At 38.0% G+C, this 22,367-nt stretch overlaps 1 protein-coding gene across 1 annotated transcript in view; it reads right to left on the minus strand.

Annotated features, from left to right (window-relative positions):
• LOC108682537 overlaps positions 1–1,319 on the minus strand; it is a 27,852-nt gene extending 26,533 nt beyond the window's left edge. Inside the window, exon 1 of the mRNA XM_047880482.1 lies at positions 1,124–1,319. Within this exon, the coding sequence (XP_047736438.1) occupies positions 1,124–1,180 (57 nt within the window). The 5' untranslated portion in view covers positions 1,181–1,319. The remainder of the gene's footprint in view (positions 1–1,123) is intronic.
• Between the last annotated feature and the right edge of the window lie 21,048 nt (positions 1,320–22,367).

The raw sequence follows: 22,367 nt of genomic DNA on the forward strand, positions 1-22,367 counted from the left end.
ATTTACGAGGTGCGAATGCGAATTTATTTACAAAGTTTATGCACGTGTTACCCCAAATCTCTAATTTTACCCTTAAACAGTCAAACGGCAACAATAAAATTTGTCTGTACTGTAAGTTCAGCACGTGTTAATATACCGCTTTGACATGACCACAACTATGCGCAATCTTCAACAAACGTTTTGTTTATTTGTTTACATTACAATGTTTATGTTTTTTCTGCAAGATATTTTTGGCAGAAACGGTAAAGCAATGCGGATTGCGGGAGTTGAAAATTTTATGAAATGACATGTTTGCGAAGTGCAAACCGCGATTTTTTAATCAAACAAAAATTTATGACATTTGAGCTGCGAGATTTCATACCTACTGAAATTATATGATATTAGAGCCGCGATATTTCAGACAAAAATAGGACTTTTCCAGACTAGTTACACGGCAGCGCGACATAGAATTGATGGCCGGGAATCCCGGGATTGCGCAAACACGTGCGCAAAGAGAATAAATTTTCATTACATTGCGCCAACTGTGCACAGCAATGGCTTAAAAAAAGTGAAAATGCGCGGGAAAATTCACCAAAAACATACATCATCCTGAGTGTGGCAGTGGGATAATTAATTGGACCCTGTGAATGATAAAAAAAATGCCTGTGCTTTTGACCAATTGCACCTATTTCTATAATGCCAGATCCTTGCTTAATTTCAAGTTTTACTTATTTATTATACAGTAGATTGAGTGAAATTATATTTTTACCAGCAGTTGTCAAAAATCACTTGCAAATTAGGTATAATTTTCAACCCAAATCATTTTTAACCAAAATTTTGGAAAATTCAGCCTAATATTTCATATTAGACTCCTCAGCTACTGGCAAAGGTTTATTTGATGTTAATAATTTTATGACTCTACAATTTTGTTAACCAAATTAGAAATTCAAACTAGAAAATAAGAATATGCAGCATACAAAAAAGGATGGCTTTTTATGTTCATACAGGTAACATGGTCAAGAACTTAGCTACCAGTTTCCTAATGGTTAAGTTTTTGACCAGATGACACTAGTAGTTATGACTACCTACTTATGCGCTCAGTTTATTTTAATATCGAGCTAAGTAATACAAACACTGAACTCACAGATGATGGGGGTGAACTCCCTGCGCTGGGTGACCTCTGCACAGTTACGAGCGCCATAACAGCAGGAAAAACTACAAATTACTATTTTTAAACGTTAATCGAATACTTAAACCAATCCGTCACACAGACGATTTAGCACACAGCTACCAATTAAATCACATATCATGATTTCGGACAATGAGCTATCTCACTACACCCTACAACAACAAAAGTCAATAATGTGATTCACAGCTGGTGCAACATCTGCAATAGTCTTCTAAAAATAGAGATTTTTGCAATGCGGTTTAGGGAACCAACATTTTTCCACTTGTTCATTCAAACAGTTGTCACTAAAATTAAACCTTTTTTTTACAACTTCTAGGTTGCTATTCAAATATTAATGAGTGATACTTGACTAAATTTATTGAAATACATATGACATATTTTTCATTCAATTCGGTAATATGAATAAGATTTTTAATCAAATTTCGCCCCAAGGCCTTTTAAACTTTTCGATACGAGCGATCAAAATAAAAGTAGCAGTACTTCAACAGTTGGAATAAATTCTGCGTGACACTGCACCGAGAAAGTGTCGAGTCCTTTAAAAATTTTGGATTCCAAAATCATGGTTATATAGATTTTATCAAAATTTAAGATTATTATTTTGAATTTATTATTAACATCAGCAAAGAAATTAACACCATTCAATGCCTACGACGTTATTATGACGAATTAATTGTAATACAATGTTTACGCATCCTGCACCCGCCCGGCGAGTTGGCTAACAACTTTGCAAGATTTCAGTCTTACAAATCAACTGCTTGATTTTAATAAAAATTGCAAGTATAAAATTCACGTGTTGCGTGCGATTTCACTCAAATTAGTCGCAGGTCTAGTCCCGTAATTGTCCAATGTGAGTGTGCAATCGCTAAATTTTTCATTTGATTTCGATAGATTCTCTTTCGTCACTAAAGTAGAATTGGTATAAAAAAATTCTAGTACTGAAATTTCTATTAGCGAATAGTGCAGCTTTTTAACGTGCCATCTGTACAAATTAAAATATTTATACTTGATATTCAAATTTGATTTATTACCGCCATTATTACATAGTTGTTTGACTTACTCCAACTTCTTACATAAACTTAATCTCATTAAAAAGTTCATTAGTTTGCCAAAATGTCACGTGCAATCGTGTATTTTATTCATTATTTTGTTTTATTCATTATTTTGTTACAAAATAGTAACAAAATAGAGGCTCGGGGTGTGTGAGGCAAGACTCTGTCAAGTGCATTGATTGAGCAAACAACGGCGCAGCGAGGCGCGTAATTCCTCATCGCGTTACATTCCATTATCAGGATTACGTACAGATGGTGGATGGCGTGGCGGCCTCGCCGCCGCATCGACGGATGACGCCAGCGTCTGGCACTTGCCTTGACGGGAGAGGGCGCATTTGACAGTTGCCTTGACGGGAGAGGGCGCACGTCGATGGTTGACAGTTGCCTTGACGGGAGAGGGCGCACGGTAACTGTTGACAGTTGCCTTGACGGGAGAGGGCGCATTTGACAGTTGCCTTGACGGGAGAGGGCGCAGTTGACAGTTGCCTTGACGGGAGAGGGCGCATTTAGAGGGCGCATTTGACAGTTGACAGTTGCCTTGACGGGAGGAGGCGCTTGTTGATGGTTGACAGTTGCCTTGACGGGAGAGGGCACATTTGACGGTTGACAGTTGCCTTGACGGGAGAGGGCGCATTTGACAGTTGCCTTGACGATTGGTGACGTCCAGCCGTTCATTCAGACGACCACGGGTCATTTGGTGACGATTTAAAGTTAGTTTTGACGGCTTGCTCGGGACGTCTTGTGTTGACTATACGGCTTACGGTCGTGGACGTCAGTGGTGTTTGTGTTGATAAGTGATGATCATGTAGACATCGGCGTCAGGCAGTGACGTGGAAGTTTTTGCTGGTTGGTGATGACTGGTAGGCTACTTGTCTGGACGGGTTGTGGTGGTTGGTGACGCCTGTTAGGTCGGGTTGTGGTGTGTTGATCTCTTAAGGAATATTCTATGCTCACTTGACAGCTTCTCCTCATATTATTTTAATAAGTAAATCCAATAAGTAAGATTAAAAACGTATTTTAAAACCTGACACTGAGGTGTTTTGAAAAAAAATTCAGTTATAAATTTCAACATTGGCAAATTAATTTTTTATGATACTAAACCAATTCCATTTTTTAACACACTCACCGGCGAATATTTTAGTCCTACAGTGACCTGCAACCTACACTTGTATAATATGTGATAAATAGTGGTATATAATAACTGTAATAAATATAATACTACTACTATCCACAAAAATTATAAAGTAATAAAATAGATATAATGTAAATAATAATTAAATAAGGAAATGAATAATTTTTAAATTCAGGTCTGAACTTTGTTAGTGAAGTTTGTTGATTTAACTATAATAAGTTAAATTTAGTACAAAAAATTTACTGTCAATAGACAAACGCCGTCTAGTTTGTGTTGGGACTTATTACCGGTGGCTTGTAAGTCAAAAATATACGAAAGATTCTTAAACACTTTGCCATGATCCTCGAGTGATTTGAGTAAAACATGCGATTGTCAGACATGAATAAATACGAGGCAATCAAATGTGCACTTGACGATTAAATATCTAATTAATTAAAAGGCAAAAACGGTATACTGTAATTGTTTAATTAACATTTTCGTTTTCGAATACTCAAAGTCTCACTCATTGCTTTAAAAAACTCATAATCTTCACACTCAAATAAATTTCGATTATCTTTTAACCGGTTTTGTTTCAAGTTCCCCTCACATTCTCTCCCTCACTCCCCTCCCCTCGCGCCCCCCAGCCAGAGCAGTTTTAATTAAGGCCCAAATAGCTTAATAGCCTCTGTGCCACCGAGGTAATCTCGACCTAATTAGCTCCTCCCAGGCCTCCATCTCTTGTGGCCTCCCCCCTTGTTTCCCCTCATCCCTACCCTCACTCCAACCTCTCCCCTCTGTTGAGTCTTGTGGCCTCCCCCCTTGTTTCCCCTCATCCCTACCCTACCCTCACCCCAACCTCTCCCCTCTGGTGTGTCTTGTACCGCCTCATCCCTACCCTCACCCCAACCTCGCCCCTCTGTTGTGTCTTGTGGCCTCCCCCCTTGTTTCCCCTCATCCCTACTCTCACTCCCAACCTCTCCCTTCTGTTGTGTCTTGTGGCCTCCCCCCTTGTTTCCCCTCATCCCTACCCTCACCCCAACCTCTCCCCTCTTTTTTGTCTTGTGGCCTCCCCCCTTGTTTCCCCTCATCCCTACTTCTCCCCTATGTTGTGTCTTGTGGCCTCCCCCTTGTTTCCCCTCATCCCTACCCTCACCCCAACCTCTCCCCTCTGTTGTGTCTTGTACCGCCTCAGTCTTAACTGCCACATGTAACTTCCCTTTGTGCCTTGACACTTTAATGTATTCCCCTCGAGCGTCTTCACTGAGGGAACAATTAAGCCCTTTTCATACCCTCAGCCATTGACTTGAGGGTCTCGTAGACCTCGGCATTCTGAGAACAAAATAAGGAAGTACCGAGGATATAAAAGAGTTCTTAATTAATTGTGATATCAAAACAAATTCTTGTTTACATTAGACTTGACATTTGGGGAGCAATTTGTTAAATAGCTTCAAGTTCACTCAGTTGTGATGGTCCCTCAGTTGTGATGGTCCCTTAGTTGTGATGGTCCCTCAGTTGTGATGGTCCCTCAGTTGTGATGGTCCCTCAGTTGTGATGGTCCCTCAGTTGTGATGGTCCCTCAGTTGTGATGGCCCCTCAGTTGTGATGGTCCCTCAGTTGTGATGGTCCCTCAGTTGTGATAGTCCCTCAGTTGTGATGGTCCCTCAGTTGTGATAGTCCCTCAGTTGCACTAGAAAAATCTACGGGAAAGGGATGAAGGCTGCGCACTATAATCTTATTCGTATAGTTAGCATAAAAAATTATCTGCCAACGAAGATCTACATACAAGGAATCATCTACAGGCAGAGACCTGCAGGCAAAGGTATATCCTTACTGGCAAAGATCTACAGGCAGAGACCTGCAGGCAAAGGTATATCCTTACTGGCAAAGATCTAAAGGCAGAGACCCGCAAGCAAAGGTCTTTCCTTACTGGCAAAGATCTACAGGCAGAGACCTGCAGGCAAAGGTATATCCTTACTGGCAAAGATCTACATGCAGAGACCTTCAACCAAAGGTCTTTCCTTATTAGCAACGATCTACAGGCAGAGATCTATATATACATGCAAAAATCTACTGGTAAGGCTGTACTACCAGAGATATGCGAGTGAAAATTGACAAGTAAAAATTTTCAGCAACTTACATGACAGTCAGAGATCGTCAGTAAGCTACGCTGCTATAAAGTTTGTTAATCGTTAATCTCTCTGAACCAATAACCCAAATTTAGCTCATAAATGAAGAATAGCCTGCCGACAAGTAAGAAAATATGTTATTTCCTCAGGACTTCATTCGTTTATTATGTTATTTTTGCCCTGCATTATTTATTTTTTGATTGAAGACATGTAGTTTCGAAGGTATTCTGATATTTGCGGCCATTTATGGTGTGAAGCCAGCATATGGCGAGCTCCTCTATTGAACATTTAATGGACCGAGTGATGCATTTACACCTCATGCATGTGAATGATTGGATATACGGGAACAATCAAGGGACCGAGTGATGAATTTCCAGCTCATGCATGTGAATGATTGGATATACGGGAACAATTAATGGACCGAGTGATGTATTTCCAGCTCGTGCATGTGAATGAGTGGATATACGGGGAACAATTAATGGACCGAGTGATGTATTTCCAGCTCGTGCATGTGAATGAGTGGATATACGGGGAACATTTAATGGACCGAGTGATGTATTTCCAGTTNCTGTCAACACCAGAACCGTCTGTGCTAGAACTGTCAGCACCAGAACCGTCTGTGCTAAAACTGTCAGCACCAGAACCGTCTGTGCTAGAACTGTCAGCACAAGAACCGTCTGTGCTAGAACTGTCAGCACCAGAACCGTCTGTGCTAGAACAGTCAGCACCAGAACCGTCTGTGCTAGAACTGTCAGCACCAGAACCTTGCATACAGTTGAAACGCGGAAAAAAGTTGATTGTTAGCGACGCATCTAATCCATTACCTGACCTGAACATTAAAATATTGTCGTTTGTTAATTAACTATATAGCTAATGAGTTAACTAATTTTGAGCTACTTACAATGGCTCATAACTAATACACCACTCACCACGTATGATACTAGGCTCACTACGGATGCACCACTCACCACTGATGCTCCACTCACCACTCACCACTGATGCACCACTCACCACTGATGCTCCACTCACCACTGATGCACCACTCACCACTCACCACTGATGCACCACTCACCACTGATGCTCCGCTCACCACTGATGCACCACTCACCACTCACCACTGATGCACCACTCACCACTGATGCACCACTCACCGCTGATGCACCGCTCACCACTCACCACTGATGCACCACTCACCAATCACCACTGATGCACCGCTCACCACTCACCACTGATGCACCGCTCACCACTCACCACTGATGCACCGCTCACCACTCACCACTGATGCACCCCTCACCACGCTATGATTATCACTAGTCACCATTTTAGCTACCAGGCAGCAGCCTCGTATCGAAGTTCACCCAACAATGACATAAAGTCTACGGACTTTACACCACACATTCAAGTAACTAGTTACTTTTCCTGCCTGCTCTTAAGAAATATTTTACCCTATAAATGTGATACATTTTTCATTGTTACTTTAGTTCTACACAAAATTTATTTAAGTAAATCATTGAAATAATTTTCTATTTTGTGAAGAATACGACACTCGCCTTTCACTAATTGAGTAAACCACTGAAATAATTTTCTGTTTCATGAAGAATTTCTTTTCACACAAATCTTGGAGCCGAAGAAGTGATTAGGAAGGTGGCGATGTAGCATATTAATCAGGGCCGTAGGGACGAAGTTAATCTGCTGTCGTGGTCGTTAGTGTGTAAGACAGATTGCTGTATTGCTGAAGCAACGAGCCCTCCATCAGCCTTAATGGCGGACCAGCAAACATTGCGGTCTTCCTCTGCGCTAAACATCGCCACTAATTATCGCCGAATCAGCGATACGAGGATAATAATTGAAAGAATTAAAAATATGATTACGGTCAGCGCTAAACATCGCCACTAATTATCGCCTAATCAAACTAATTATCGCGAATAATTATCAAACATCGCCACTAATTATCACTGAATTAGCGATCCCCGACACGAGGATAATAATTGAAATATGATTTTATAAATTATAAAAATAAATAAATTATTATATGATTATAAATATGATTACGGACAACTATTTGCTATTGGTTATTTTTTATTACAATAAGTTTGTTAGAAGCCTAGACTTTTTCCTGTCCAGTCTCTCTGAGCAACGGTAGATGCATACGGTAAATTAAATGCTTGGAATCAATTTTGGAACGTAAAAAAAATTAAATTAAGTTATTTGTGAAGAAATGTCCTTTGTATTTTAGGATTGGTAATCGAACGAACAAATAAGAAACGCAATAATATGGCTAAACATGTCATTATGAACAGTCACAAACTCTTTATTAATAATATTATAGTGTGAAGGAGTCACGCTATTCTGAACAGTCACACACTCTTTACTAATAATATTATGGTGTGAGGGAGTCACTCCACTCTGATTTGCACTTCACGCTTGACTAGTACGATTGTGGTGTGAGTTAGTCACGCTATTGTTTCTTCACCTCTCGCTTCGCTCACTCTATTTTAGTGACAGGTTTGGTAAGAAAGTTATTCAGGTCTTTATTTTATATGCGAAATATAACCCAGACGTTGGTTTACACTTACCTGCAACCTATGAATATTTCAATTTTGAACTTCGGCCCAATAAAATAATAAGAAATTTAATTAATTAGTCAAATAGAATTACATATGATGTCGTCATTGCCAAACCAAAAACAGGGACTAGTCGTGAAAATTTTGGCCAATCTCAAAATATTGCATCAAAATGCTCAAAATATATTAACCTACTCACAATCTCAAAAAATTGCCTTATCCCGTTCAAAATATTACTTTTATCGGCTCACAATATCAAAAAATTACCTCAATTTACCTAAAATCTTAAAATATTATTGAGAGATTCCAACTAACACCCGTCCTTTATTTATCTTGATTTTAGGTAATTTTTAACAAATTTATACATAGTACACTATTTATTTTAGCATCCATACATTGACAACCGCTTCATATTTTGCACATCACTTACTCACCACTTAATACCTGCTTATAAAATCATCATTATGTTTGGGCTTCAATTATGTCATCAGACTAGCCTGTGAATGACATACATTTTAGATATAATAACATCAACTCTGTTCTAATAATTGTCATTTTCATTCACTTCATTATTTTACTTGAACAAATTTTAATTGAGTTCTTTCACCACTCTCAAACGCTATTTTACTTTCACCTTTTATTCAAATTTAATGTTGCAATCCTCTCCTAATAATTAAATCTCTACCTCAGCTCCCAATATTCTCAATACACCATCATTCCTTTATCCCTCACACACACACACATGTATAGAACCCTCACCCCTTCTACACCTTCTCCCTCACAACACATATCCCCGACTCTCTCTCATTTCTCTCTGTCTCCCTCTGTTTAATTCCGCCATTCTTCACTCTCTCTCTCCCCACAAGGGATCTCCTCCCCTTGCCCTCATTCCCCTCTTTCCCCTCCTGTTTCCCCTCTTTCCCCTCATGTTTTATTCAGCACTCGCTGGGATTTCTTCCATCTTGTGAGGACGGGAAGGGATTTCCTGCAGGGGCGCTAAGATCGCCGTGTCTTTTGTTGCTGCGCGCCTCTTGCCGCCAAATTATAGACCTGCCGCCCCCTGCATGCACGTACGGAGTGTGTGCACGTACGAAGTGTGTGCACGTACGAAGTGTGTGCACGTACGAAATGTGTGCACGTACGAAGTGTGTGCACGTACGAAGTGTGCGCACGTACGAAGTGTGTGCACGTACGAAGTGTGTGCACGTACGAAGTGTGTGCACGTACGAAGTGTGTGCACGTATGTACCTATCTTGTGCATGTAATTAGTGGGTTAATGTACCTATCTTGTGCATGTAATTAGTGGGTTAACGTACCTATCTTGTGCATGTAATTAGTGGGTTAATGTACCTATCTTGTCCAAGTAATTAGTGGGTTAACGTTCCTATCTTGTGCATGTAATTAGTGGGTTAACGTGCCTATCTTTTGCATGTAATTAGTGGGTTAACGTACCTATCTTGTGCATGTAATTAGTGGGTTAAGGTACCTATCTTGTGCCTGTAAATGTAAGTTACGTACAAGTGGGTGCGAGGGAGAAGTAATGGTATAATTAACTAGAGCAAGAAGTAGAAGTAGGTACGTATATCATGTTTGATGGTAAAGCTAGGTGGGCTTGAACACTAAGTGAGCATGCCTATAATTGTGTGTATTGCGCGTATACGCAGTTTCGGACTACCAAGCGCATTATTCTAAACATATAGTGTCGTATATGTTTCACTTACTGTTGATTCATCTTTCATGACAGTATAAATCTCCGCTCCATGTTAATCAAGCGTAGTGTCTCCAGGAACTGTCTCTCATCAAGTCGTATGTATTTCTTAGCTTCATTTCTATTCAAGTCTCAAAGTTTGACAGTTTTTATGGGTATTGACTATTGAGAGACGATACATTTTCTCTCAGTTTACACAAATTTAAAATCCATCTCTATGGGTCCTGCATCCATCACATGTTGTTAGAAAAAATGGTGAAAAAACGGTCCCACTAGCGTTCTAGTGGCCGGTCGCCCCGTGAAAATAAACTGTTTCGCCGTTTTACGGATTTCTAGTGTTAAATTAGAATAAAAACGGCGACACGGTGTTTCTTTTCACGTGCCGACCGGCCACTGAAACGCCGGTAATACCGTTAACGGTAATTTTTCTAACAGTGCATGTTGTTGGGGCCTCCGGGACACGCCAACACGTCCAACGTTACATCCGGGACCCGAGGGCGGGGTGACCTGCCTAGCGACGACTAGGAGACGGAGGACGACGAAGGCGGCGCATCAGCGTGACCGGCACTAGGAAGTCCCAAACTCATCATAAGGTCATAAGGTAAACTCGGCTTGCGTGATCGTACGGCCAACTAGTGAATGATCAATAAAATTATAAGCAAAAACTATGATAATCGAAGTTTATGTACAATTGAAAATCAAAATATATGAACCTTGTGTTCTATTTATTCTAATTTCTTTGACATATATGATCATATATAATCACTTTCGGATATAACATCAGAGCTTTTCTGCAAGTACATAAAAAAACAAATTACTAAGAACCGTTCATCATCTAACAATAATAAAGCAAGATATAAGACACGACACAACACAAATAAATAATAATAGACTGAAATAGAAATACTCATTATGACTTATGAAAATAACATCGCTGAATTGTTAGAAGATTATCACAAAATGAAAAGAACATATTTAAACCCATACCTCCGTGGTGGACCACGAGGCAATGACATTTAAAAGGCGTGATATTATTCAGAGGTGACTCAGAACCGGAACTAGAAATACCTTATTTATAAATATAAATAAGGTATTTATATTATAAATATTCCTTATTAATAAATATTTATAATAAAATTCAACATTGCACAACGTTCCCTATGAATGTATGCTTCAATATCCATATGTTTGTACACATCTAGCCGGGTATTCGGCTGGATTCGATCCAACTCTTACCCACTCTATAGGTAATTCTTTAGAGCTTGACCATTACTCATTATTGTCCTGTTAAGTAATACTTTCAGTAACTAATGGCACAGTGCATGTGTTACATTCAAGATTTTACTCATGCGAGAGATGGTTGTAATCATGGATAATTATTCAAATTTTTTAGTTTGTTTTTGAAAAATAATGAAACAATTTGTTCTAATTAAATATTAAAGATAAATGAGTAGGAAAAATTATTTCGATTTGCGATTCTAAATTGGCAATTCATTCAAAGTCATCACTTTGATCATATCAATGCTTAGAAATGTGGAAAGAATAAATAATCATGTATAATTTTAATCACTCGGTACCAATTTTTATTAACGGAATGACCACGTTCAAAAGTAACAATAAAAACAGCATTTTCATCTTATTACAAATCTGTGTCGAAGAACGGATCTTCTAAAATTTAGGATGCAATTTGGGTACATCGTTTTTATTTCGAACGTAGTTTCAAACCGGCTGATCATTTTTGAAAACTGTAGCGATGATCGTAAATTTAATTATGATCGTTAATTCGAGGATAATAGAGAATTCTATGATGATGTGAGTAGAACTTTGATTGCAGGTTCGGGTTACACGGCAGCGATTACGCTGATCTATATTTGATCTATATATTATTGATCTATATATTATCTGATCTATATATTATTTTTCGAAAACTGTAGCGATGATCGTAAATTTAATTATGATCGTTAATTCGAGGATGATAGAGAATTCTATGATGATTGTAAGTAGAACTTTGATTGCAGGTTACACGGCAGCGATTACGCTGATCTATATTTGATCTATATATTATTGATCTATATATTATTGATCTATATATTATCTGATCTATATATTATTTTTCGAAAACTGTAGCGATGATCGTAAATTTAAATATGATCGTTAATTCGAGGATAATAGAGAATTCTATGATGATGTGAGTAGAATCTTTATTGCATATTCGGGTTACACGGCAGCGATTACGCTGATCTGTATTTGCAACGAAATGTTATCGTGGCATCGAATTGCGATGAGCGGAACGGGATTGAGGAAAGGTGAAGAGAGTTGACAAGGCAGATTTGGAGTGGCTTATAGCAGCATTAGGCCGTCTTATGCCCCATTGTAGGCCATTTTAGGCCATTGTAGGCCATTTTAGGCCATTGTAGGCCATTTTAGGCCATTGTAGGCCTCAGAGCCTCACATGGGCCAAGTCAATGGAAGGCTCATGTTGAACGGCCTCTCTAACGACCGCTTCATGAGGCGTTTACCTCCACTTCCAGATGCTATTGAACTTTTATCGTTTAAATGCAAGTACATATAACCTGAGAGTTATATATATCGTAAAATTGTGCATAGTGAAATTATTCTGCATTATTAATGCAAAAATCAAAGCGAAGAAGAAAAAATATAACTCAGTACTCACTGCAGTCAGTGACAGAGAGCGCATTTTCTCGTCGACAAAAACTTGAGGTCACGGACGGACAGACGGACAGACAAACAGACAGACGGACATGGCGAGCACAATAGTGCATTTTTTCCATAACTGAGAAAATGCGCTAAAAAGGAATATCTGTTCATTTTTAAAGTTGTTTAGACTCGAAAAATGAATGCAAATTTTTTCGACGGATGGACGTAAAAAGTATATCATATGCGACACATAGCAAGTGATAAACGTAATTTATCTCAATGAAAGTAATAATTCAAAGCTGACAAAGCGTAAAGGCGGACAAATCGAATAAGTAAAACACATTTGAATGAAAGCAAGTGAAAGCAGATAAAGAGTGACAAAAGGCAACAAAGTTTAATTAAAACAGCTGACATTCTTGAATATAATCTGATTAAATGTGATAGGATAATACAGGTCGGTAAAGTAAATAAATAAAATATGTACAATGAAAGCAAATAAAGGTTGAAAAAGAGTAATAAAAACTAACAAAGTGTAATAAAAGCTTACTAAGTGAGATGAAGGCTAACATGCAAACAAAAACTTGGGGCAGGACTCACTTGAAATGCAGTTCATTGACAGGGTTTATTTTGATCAAGTTTGTCAAATGATTCCTCGCCAATTAAAATATAATTAAACTTGTCTAAATAAAAATAAATAAAATTATATATAATAAATAAATATATATATAAATATTAAATAAAATTAAACTTAATATAATTAAACTTATAATTAAACATCAGAGCTTGATACCCAAGCTCTGATTTGCAGAAGTCTCTGATTTGACATAAGTTCCTTCAAGATCAAGACGCACGAAACTTGATATTATAGTTTATGTACAAAGTAATAAATAAAACAAAGTGTCATAAATCAATGTTATATTGCTAGATGTCACCCTAGTTAATTTTGTGTCCATCGATTGACTTTTATTTTACTAAATATATGTATAGTTAACGATCGTCGTATCCGGCATTCATTTGATAACAACAATACCGGCAGCTGCAACTATACTATGCCAACTAAAACAGCAAAAGTAAAATAAAAAAGACAGCAATTGGAGTCTTAACAAGAAAAGATTAAAATAAAAGGATCTGCATTGAAACTAAAAAATATAACTCAGTACTCACTGCAGTGAGTGACAGAGAGCGCATTTTCTCGTCGACGAAAACTTGAGGTCACGGACAGACGGACGGACGGACAGACAGACAGACAGACAGACAGACGGACATGGCGAGCACAATAGTGCATTTTTTCCATAAATGAAAAAATGCACTAAAAAAAAGTAACAACAAACAATAATCACTGTAACTGACGTACAAAAAAAAATAATACCTACAAATACTTCTAGAGGAACTTTACCGACCGTTCTTCCCTTTACTTTCGGAAACGACAACTCCAATATTGATATTACAAAAACAAAACGACTACAATTACGGAAACAACTACAAAAGCCACAAAAATATCAGTAACTACACAACAAACAGCAACATTAACAAAAATATCAGTAACTACACAACAAAGAGCAACATTAACAAAAATATCAGTAACTACACAACAAAGAGCAACATCAACAAAAATATCAGTAACTACACAACAAAGAGCAACATCAACAAAAATATCAGTAACTACACAACAAATAAACAGCAACATCAACAAAAATATCAGTAACTACACAACAAACAGCAACATCAACAAAAATATCAGTAACAACACAACAAACAGCAACATCAAGAACAATAATAAGAATGAGAAGTGCTGAGGTTGCTTCCACATCGTCATCCTCTCAATGACGCGCAATAACACTAACAGTTATGAAAATGAGCCCATTTGTGGCTAGTGAAGGGGAGTCTTTCTTTCAAGAGGCTCATTTGAGCACTTCAATGTAATATTGTTAAGAGTCACAACCGTCACGACGGCAGATATTTGCTCGAAATATTTGTTGTGGCTCCCGAAACGAGGGCGCGCCGCCCCTCCTTTATGGCTTCACTCAAGCGGCCACTTCCCTCTCTTCTCGAGTTAAATCCTAAGCCATCTTATCGATAGAGATAATTAAATCCTATTCCAATAAATTGATACGGATAATTAAATCCTATTCCAATATATTGATACGGAATTGTTAAATCATTTGCCATCTTATTGATGCCTGATAATTAAATATTATTCCAATATATTGATACGGGATAGTTAAATCCTATGCCATCTTTTCGATACAGATAATTAAATCCTATTCCAATATATTGATACCGGATAATTAAATCCAATCCCTTCCTATCGATACAGATAATTAAATCCTATTCCACTATATTGATACGTGATTGTTAAATCCTATGCCATCTTATTAATGCCGGATCATAAGTCATATGAAGTCTTTATGACGCCGGCTACTGGCTGCAGGCGCTCACTTTGTACTTCGTATTAATGCTAAAATTTAATCCCATGCGATTTCGTTATATATTTTGCATTTGTTGATACGTTCAACAAAAAACGTTTGTTGAAACAAAACGTACAAAACGTTCGTTTTCTCGTCCATTATTGCTGCTCAAAAAGTCGTATTGTTATTGTGAATGCAAAAGAAGAGGCAGAAGTAAGATGCCTTCAGCGACAACTGTAAATATTTTGTTACTATTGCCGCGTAAAAGATTAATTTAGAGTACAGCGCTTTGTAGTAAATTTTTTCCTTGGTAAAGTTACTCGACAATAGCATGAGGCCTGAACAAAAAGATTTTGTTTGTGAGACGCGAACGATCTCATTTATTTCCAGGTTGTAGAGGATTCTTTGGCCCCAATGCAGTTATTATTAACTCTATGCATCATTCAGGATATGGAGGAGAAAGAATGCGCTTGTCGGCTGAGGAAAATTCAGCTGGATACGCCATTTCACACCATGGCAAATAACCATTTTCGGCATGTGAGACGAGCATCGCAATGATCACTATCAGCATGTGAGACGAGCATCTCAACGATCACTATNGCATACCGTTCAGTTATGCGTAGCAGCATACCGCTCAGTTATGCGCAGCAGCATACCGTTCAGTTATGCGTAGCAGCATACCGCTCAGTTATGCGAAGCAGCATACCGTTCAGCATTGAACGAGTTACAGTTAGCAGCAGCAGCATACCGCTCAGTTATGCGAAGCAGCATACCGTTCAGTTATGCTCAGCATAGAACGAGTTACAGTTAGCAGCATACCGCTCAGTTATGCGTAGCAGCATACCGTTCAGTTATGCGTAGCAGCATACCGTTCAGTTATGCGAAGCAGCATACCGTTCAGTTATGCGTAGCATTGAACGAGTTACAGTTAGCAGCAGCAGCTCGAGTACGAAGAATGGCGCTAAAGCTGCGAGTTTTACGCGTGTTTTGTCATTAAATTAGGCGGGCGGTGATTGGTGCTGTGATGCGGGCGCGTGACTTGCATACAAGGCACGCCATTGGCTGAGCCACCCTGTCTGTGAGGGGACATATGAGGGGGTTTGAGGGGTCAGTGGGAGGGAGGTGTGTGAGGGGTCAGTGAGAGGGACGTGTGTGAGGGGTCAGTGAGAGAGGTATGTATGAGAGGGACGTGTGTGAGGGGTGGTAAGTGAGAGGGAGGTGTGTGAGGGGTAAGTGAGAGGGACGTGTGTGAAGGGTCGTGATGAGAGAGAGGTGTGTGGGGGGTCAGTGTGAGGGACGTGTGTGAGGGGTAAGTGTGAAGGGTGTGTGTTTGGGGTCAATGAGAGTGGGATGACTGAGGTGACAGTGAGAGGTGAAACGGTTAGTGAGAAGGGGACGGTGAGGGGGGATGAATGAGCGGTTAGTGAGGAAGAGTAATAAAGTCAAATAAGGATATGAGTCAAGGAAATCATATCTTGCATCTCAACGGGAATTAAAAATATTTGGATTAAGTTTGGAACATCAAGGCTCGAGTTGGAATTTAAATGGGTACAAAAAAAGCTTTGTGGAGGGGCTAAGATTATCTTAGTAAGTTAATTTTTTGAATAATTAACGTATTTCTAGAAAATACAAATTGGTTAAAATCGGAAGTTTTTTGTTTACGCGAAGTTTCGTCCTTTACGTATTCATCCATAAACTTAAACGGTTTGTTATCTATCACATCGATTATTATCTGTATTATTTAAATTATATATAAAGTTATCACACTATATGTAATTATAACCATGCTAATGGCATCAAAATAAAATTTCTCGCTACCACTTGCTCAAAGATTTTTAATTTCCATTCCCCCACGGCGCTTGTCACTTGTAGGCATATGCACATTTATCAGTGTATTTACTTAGGCCTAGACAACACATGCGGCCTAGTGAACAGTTTATCCGCAGCAATACATCGCAGTGCTGACATTTTTGGGCACTTGAGCTCCATTTTTGAGTTGACAACGTTAGAGATGAGCTGTAAAGCGCCTCGAATAATGCGAGCATTGCGAGGAAAGTCCGATGACCAGGACGAGCTGTGCAGACGCATGGATACCTGATGCGCTTATTGTTTTGAGTGTACGGCTATTGTTTTGAGTGTACGGCTTTTGTTTTGAGTGTACGGCTTTTGTTTTGAGTGTACGGCTTTTGNACAGCGTTTGTGTTGAGAGTACAGCGTTTGTGTTGATAGCACAGCATTTGTGTTGAGGGTACAGCGTTTGTGTTGAGTGTACAGCGTTTGTGTTGAGTGCGCATCATTTTTATTGAGTGCTTAACATTTATGTTGAGTTTACTGTATTTGTGTTAAAAGCAATTCATTTTCCAATTTGAATATTAAAATATAACTTAAATATATATTTGGTATCGAACAATCTCAATGGTTTGAGATTTATTCCCTGAAAATGATCAAAAGTTGAATTTTGACCGTCAATTAGATTTCGATGGAACAATCATCGAAATAATCGTCGAACAATCATCGATGATGATATAAATTCGATTGGAACAATCATTCAAATAACTCAGAAAATTATTGAAATAAGAATTTCGGCAAATCATCGGACGTAGAATTCTGATTGATATTGAGCCAAATATAATTAACGGAATAAAACGAACGCATTGTTTCTTGTGAACTTTTTTCTAATGAACTGGCCAATTCGCAAAATTCATTCAATTTGCAGCCCTACACTAGCAAGTGTAATGTACGAAATAATTTAATATTTCTGATTCTAAAACTTATGACATGAAGATTATTATACAGCGGATTTGTTTGAAGATTAAATACCGGTATCATTTCAAGATTATGAAGCTGTGAAATTTAAAGATTATATACCGGTTTCATTTCGAGATTATACAGCGGTGTAACTTGAAGATTATATACCATTTTCATTTCAAGATTATGAAGCTGTGAAATTTAAAGATTATATACCGGTTTAATTTGAAGATTATGCACCGGTTTTATTAGAAGATTATGCACCGGTTTTATTAGAAGATTATGCACCGGTTTTATTAGAAGATTATGCACCGGTTTTATTAGAAGATTATGCACCGGTTTTATTTGAAGATTATGCACCGGTTTTGTTCGGAGATTGAAGAAATGCTTGTAATAACAACTATACACCGGCGTTATTGTCGCACTATACACCAGCTTTGTATGCTTTAGCTCGTTTTCTTTTATATTATACACCAGCTATGTTCGCAAGTTATACAACATGTTGTTCTGAGGATTATAGATAAGCTTTTCAAAGGAAATGTCCGCCGGTTTCGTTTGAAAATTGTACAGCGGCTTGCGAAAAAATTAAACACTGGCTTAAACGGTTAGATTACAAACCGGATTAATTAAGATTATTCTTTTTTAGAACATTAAACACTTACTTTATTTCCATATTACAAATCTGCTTCAATTCAAGACTATGCGCCATAATTCGATGACGATTGTTCATAATCTCAATTAGAGATAATATTCATGTTCTATTTGAGAATTATTCAGAAGCTTTATGAATATTGTACACATGCTGTATTTTACGACTATAAACCGGTTTTATTTGAACGTTACTGACAGTTTTTTTTAAGAATATACACCGGCTTTATTATTTGACTGTACAGCTGCTTGATTTGAAGACTATACAGCGGTTGATATGAAGACTATACAGCATGAAGACTAAATAGCGGCTTGATATGAAGACTATACAGCGGCTTGATGTGAAGACTATACAGCGGCCTGATTTGAAGACTATACAGCGGCTTCATGTGAAGACTATACAGCGGCTTGATATGAAGATTATACAGCGACTTGATGTGAAGACTATACAGCGGCTTTTTGATGACTAAACCACGGTTTTACTGGGCCATTATGTATACACCGTCTTCATTTTATGATTTTGAACCTTCTAAAATTTAAGGTTATACAATGGTTCTAATATAAGATTTGATCCAAAATGAATAATATCTCGGTGTGATCATTACATTGAAAAAAGTCATTTGCGATGTTTGTTATTGTTAACTTGACTCGTAATGAAAATTAGTTAATAAACAAATTAAGTTATCTAATCGAAGCGTTAGTTTGAAGTTAGAGTCCATTTAATCAATTCAAAAATAGTATTTTATAAAGAAATTATCTGAATATTCAGTATGAATTCACACAATTCAGTATGAATTCGACGGTTCACACAAGGATGATGAATGACCGACGATCGGCCATTCAAAATTCATTACAAATTCTCAATTAGGAAAGAAACCAACACAAAAATTGCGATCGATTTAATTCAGAGGGAATATTTTGTGTTGTATACAAGGCAAACAATATTTATACACTACAATGTCTTAGGAGGTAACAATTATATACGATAATTGGCAGAAAAATTTTCTTTATTTAGCGAGGAATGTTTATAACTACGACAAATGCAATAGAATAATAAGCTATTTATTACAGCATTAATTGAGCTTAATTGAAAAAACCTGCACCGATGATTTAACGCCGGGCTCATTCTACCCTTCAGGCAAAATTAAGTCTTGGCAGGAATATGGTACGAAGATCCACATCGATGATGAAAAGTTCTATAAAATTCAAATAGAAATAACATCGCAAACACATGACCGAAAACTAAAACAGAGGCAGGGAAAAATGCGTTAAAATTCAGCTAAGAAATGCCATACAAATGTTGCAGGAGAAGTTTCTATTGATGCTATATATGAATGAAATGCCATATTTTCGTTCCAGCATCGAAATGGCTGAACCTTGTCTCTTGAATGAACGACATGAGAATTAAATTATATATTTAACTTATAACATGATTGCTGAAGTCTTACAGTGCTTACATCCATAGTGAATTTCATCGTCATAAAAATCCTACATCGTTGATGTGCAATATCGTCATCGTTTTACATCGTCATCGTATTTTAAAAGCTGTAGAGTACCTACAGCATCACCATCTATATACGTATTACATCGTCAAATATCGTCTTCATATTCTTAAAACTGTAGAGTATAGCACCGCCATACTATATATTATATCTTCATCGTACGATTTCATCATCGTACTGCATCGTCATCATCGAATCACATCGTCATCGTACTGTATCGTAATCGTGTTTTTTTTGTCGTGTTAAATCGTTATCATGGTACATTGTCATGGTGTTACTACATCGTTATCATAGTACATTGTCATGGTGTTACTACATCGTTATCATGGTGCCTGTCTCTTATACACATCTAGATGTGTATAAGAGTGAGACGAGTATCTCAATGATCACTATCGGCATGTGAGACGAGTATCCCAATGATCACTATCGGCATGTGAGACGAGTATCTCAATGATCACTACCAGCATGTGAGACGAATATCCCGATGATCACTTTCGGCATGCGCATGTGAGACGAGTATCCCAATGATTTTTATCGGCATGTGAGACGAATATCCCGCTACTCTCTCATAATTCCTCGGTGAGCGGGTGATACCATAAACAATGACATGTTTTCATAAACAATATTCTAAATTCGATGATTCGAGAACTAATAAAATAGCAGATTTTATTAATAAAGAACGATGACACGATTACAATACTATAGTGATTATAGTGTCTCTGGCCCAGCCATGTGCATTGTACAGTCACGGCGCAATTGGAAAGCATGTCCAGTAATTTTCATTTAGTTGCAGTGGGTTTAGTTGGTTTCCAGTAAATAAACTTGGAGTTGGCGGATGGATTATCTTCCAAATTTATTCAACATGGAGATAAGCTATTTTTTCTCCCAAATCAAACCAGGTCTAAATTTAAAATAAATTTGGAACTACTTACCTCTTAGCTGAACGAGTAAAATATCAATTTCAACATGTTTGCAGCATCACATAAGGTATGTCGGCGGTGCGCATTTCACTCTCCACAGAAGTTCAAACGCGGATTTTGCGTACATGCTCCGGGATTTTTGTGAGTAAGAATCGCGGATTGCGGACCGGGAGTTTGATTTTTGTGCGGTGGCGGTCGTGGGAAAAACTTGGCTGCAAGGAAACTTCCTTCAAAAAAGCACGCGTTGCAATCAGGCTATGGGGAATTTTAGGTGGTTTGTAATTTGAGAATTCGTTTGTTTGAACCGAAACTCTCACTGAAGGAACTCCCGGCAGGAAATTTGTTAGCGTAACCCAAGGATACGAACCGACACGCGTCTTGGGTTTCGTTTTCGATGCTTCATAGCGAAATTTTACGTTCTTTCATCTGGAAATTTGAAGGTATAAATTTGGGGGCATTAGCTGACCAAGTCGACGAAGTGAAATAAAAAACTAGCTGTGTCATCACCCACTACTGGTATACTGTATATCCGTGAATTACTTCAAATTTTTTTTACGAAAAACAGATTTGAATTTGGCTTTGTAGACATGAACTAATGGAGTTTCTATTCATTATCAAATGTCTTACAAGTATCTTTGGCTTGGACTCAACAGAGAGGGACCATGATAGCACGAATTGACTGCATTGCAATAAATTCGCCTTGGATGCATTGATATTGTGAAATTTTTTATCCCCCACAAAGTTTCGGATTAGATGCGTTTAAAATTATGGTCATTTTGCTAATTTCTTACCAAAAAATATATTATAAAATCTTTTTGACATATGTGATGCTTGACGCAAAAATAATGTTAGTGGTTGTCTGGGAATGTTTTCTCATTTCAGTAAACTGGCATTTTAACTGATTTGTTAAAATGACGGTAAAGTTTTAAATTTGAATGATCCTTGCTTTTTTCATACATCGTTCTGATAATAATACGGAAAATGCTGAAAGTAATAAAATGCCGAAAATGTTGAAAGAGTTTTTATCAGAGCAGAAATGTTTCAACAAGAAGGAACCCTAGATTCCAGGAAACAGTCTCGACGCAGAGACGCCCGAGCTTCGGTCAGAGATGTTATGTGTAAATATCAATGAATATTTTATGTTCATATTCTGGATCATGACTCATTGTTATTCATGTGCAACATCAATCGGTTGAATTGGTGGCGCTTGCGAATTGCAACATACCGATCAGTTGTGAGTAGCAGCATACCGTTCAGTTGTGAGGAGCAGCATACCGTTCAGTTGTGAGTAGCAGCATACCGATCTCAGTTATGAGTAGCAGCATACCGCTCAGTTGTGAGTAGCAGCATACCGATCAGTTGTGAGCAGCAGCATACCGTTCAGTTATGAGTAGCAGCATACCGTTCAGTTGTGAGTAGCAGCATACCGATCAGTTGTGAGTAGCAGCATACCGTTCAGTTGTGAGTAGCAGCATACCGATCAGTTGTGAGTAGCAGCATACCGTTCAGTTATGAGTAGTAGCATACCAATCAGTTGTGAGTAGCAGCATACCAATCAGTTGTGAGTAGAGTACATTGTCATGGTGTTACTACATCGTTATCATGGTACATTGTCATGGTGTTACTACATCGTTAGCATGGTGCTACATCATTGTTTTACGTCGATATCATAGTACTGTACATTGTCATGGTGTTACTACCAATAACAATTATTTTATAATAATGAAATAGTTATTTTCAACTTTCAACTTCAGATC

This window comes from Hyalella azteca, unplaced genomic scaffold (assembly GCF_000764305.2).
Source record: "Hyalella azteca isolate HAZT.00-mixed unplaced genomic scaffold, Hazt_2.0.2 contig5438, whole genome shotgun sequence".
Taxonomy (NCBI): Eukaryota; Metazoa; Arthropoda; class Malacostraca; order Amphipoda; family Hyalellidae; genus Hyalella; species Hyalella azteca.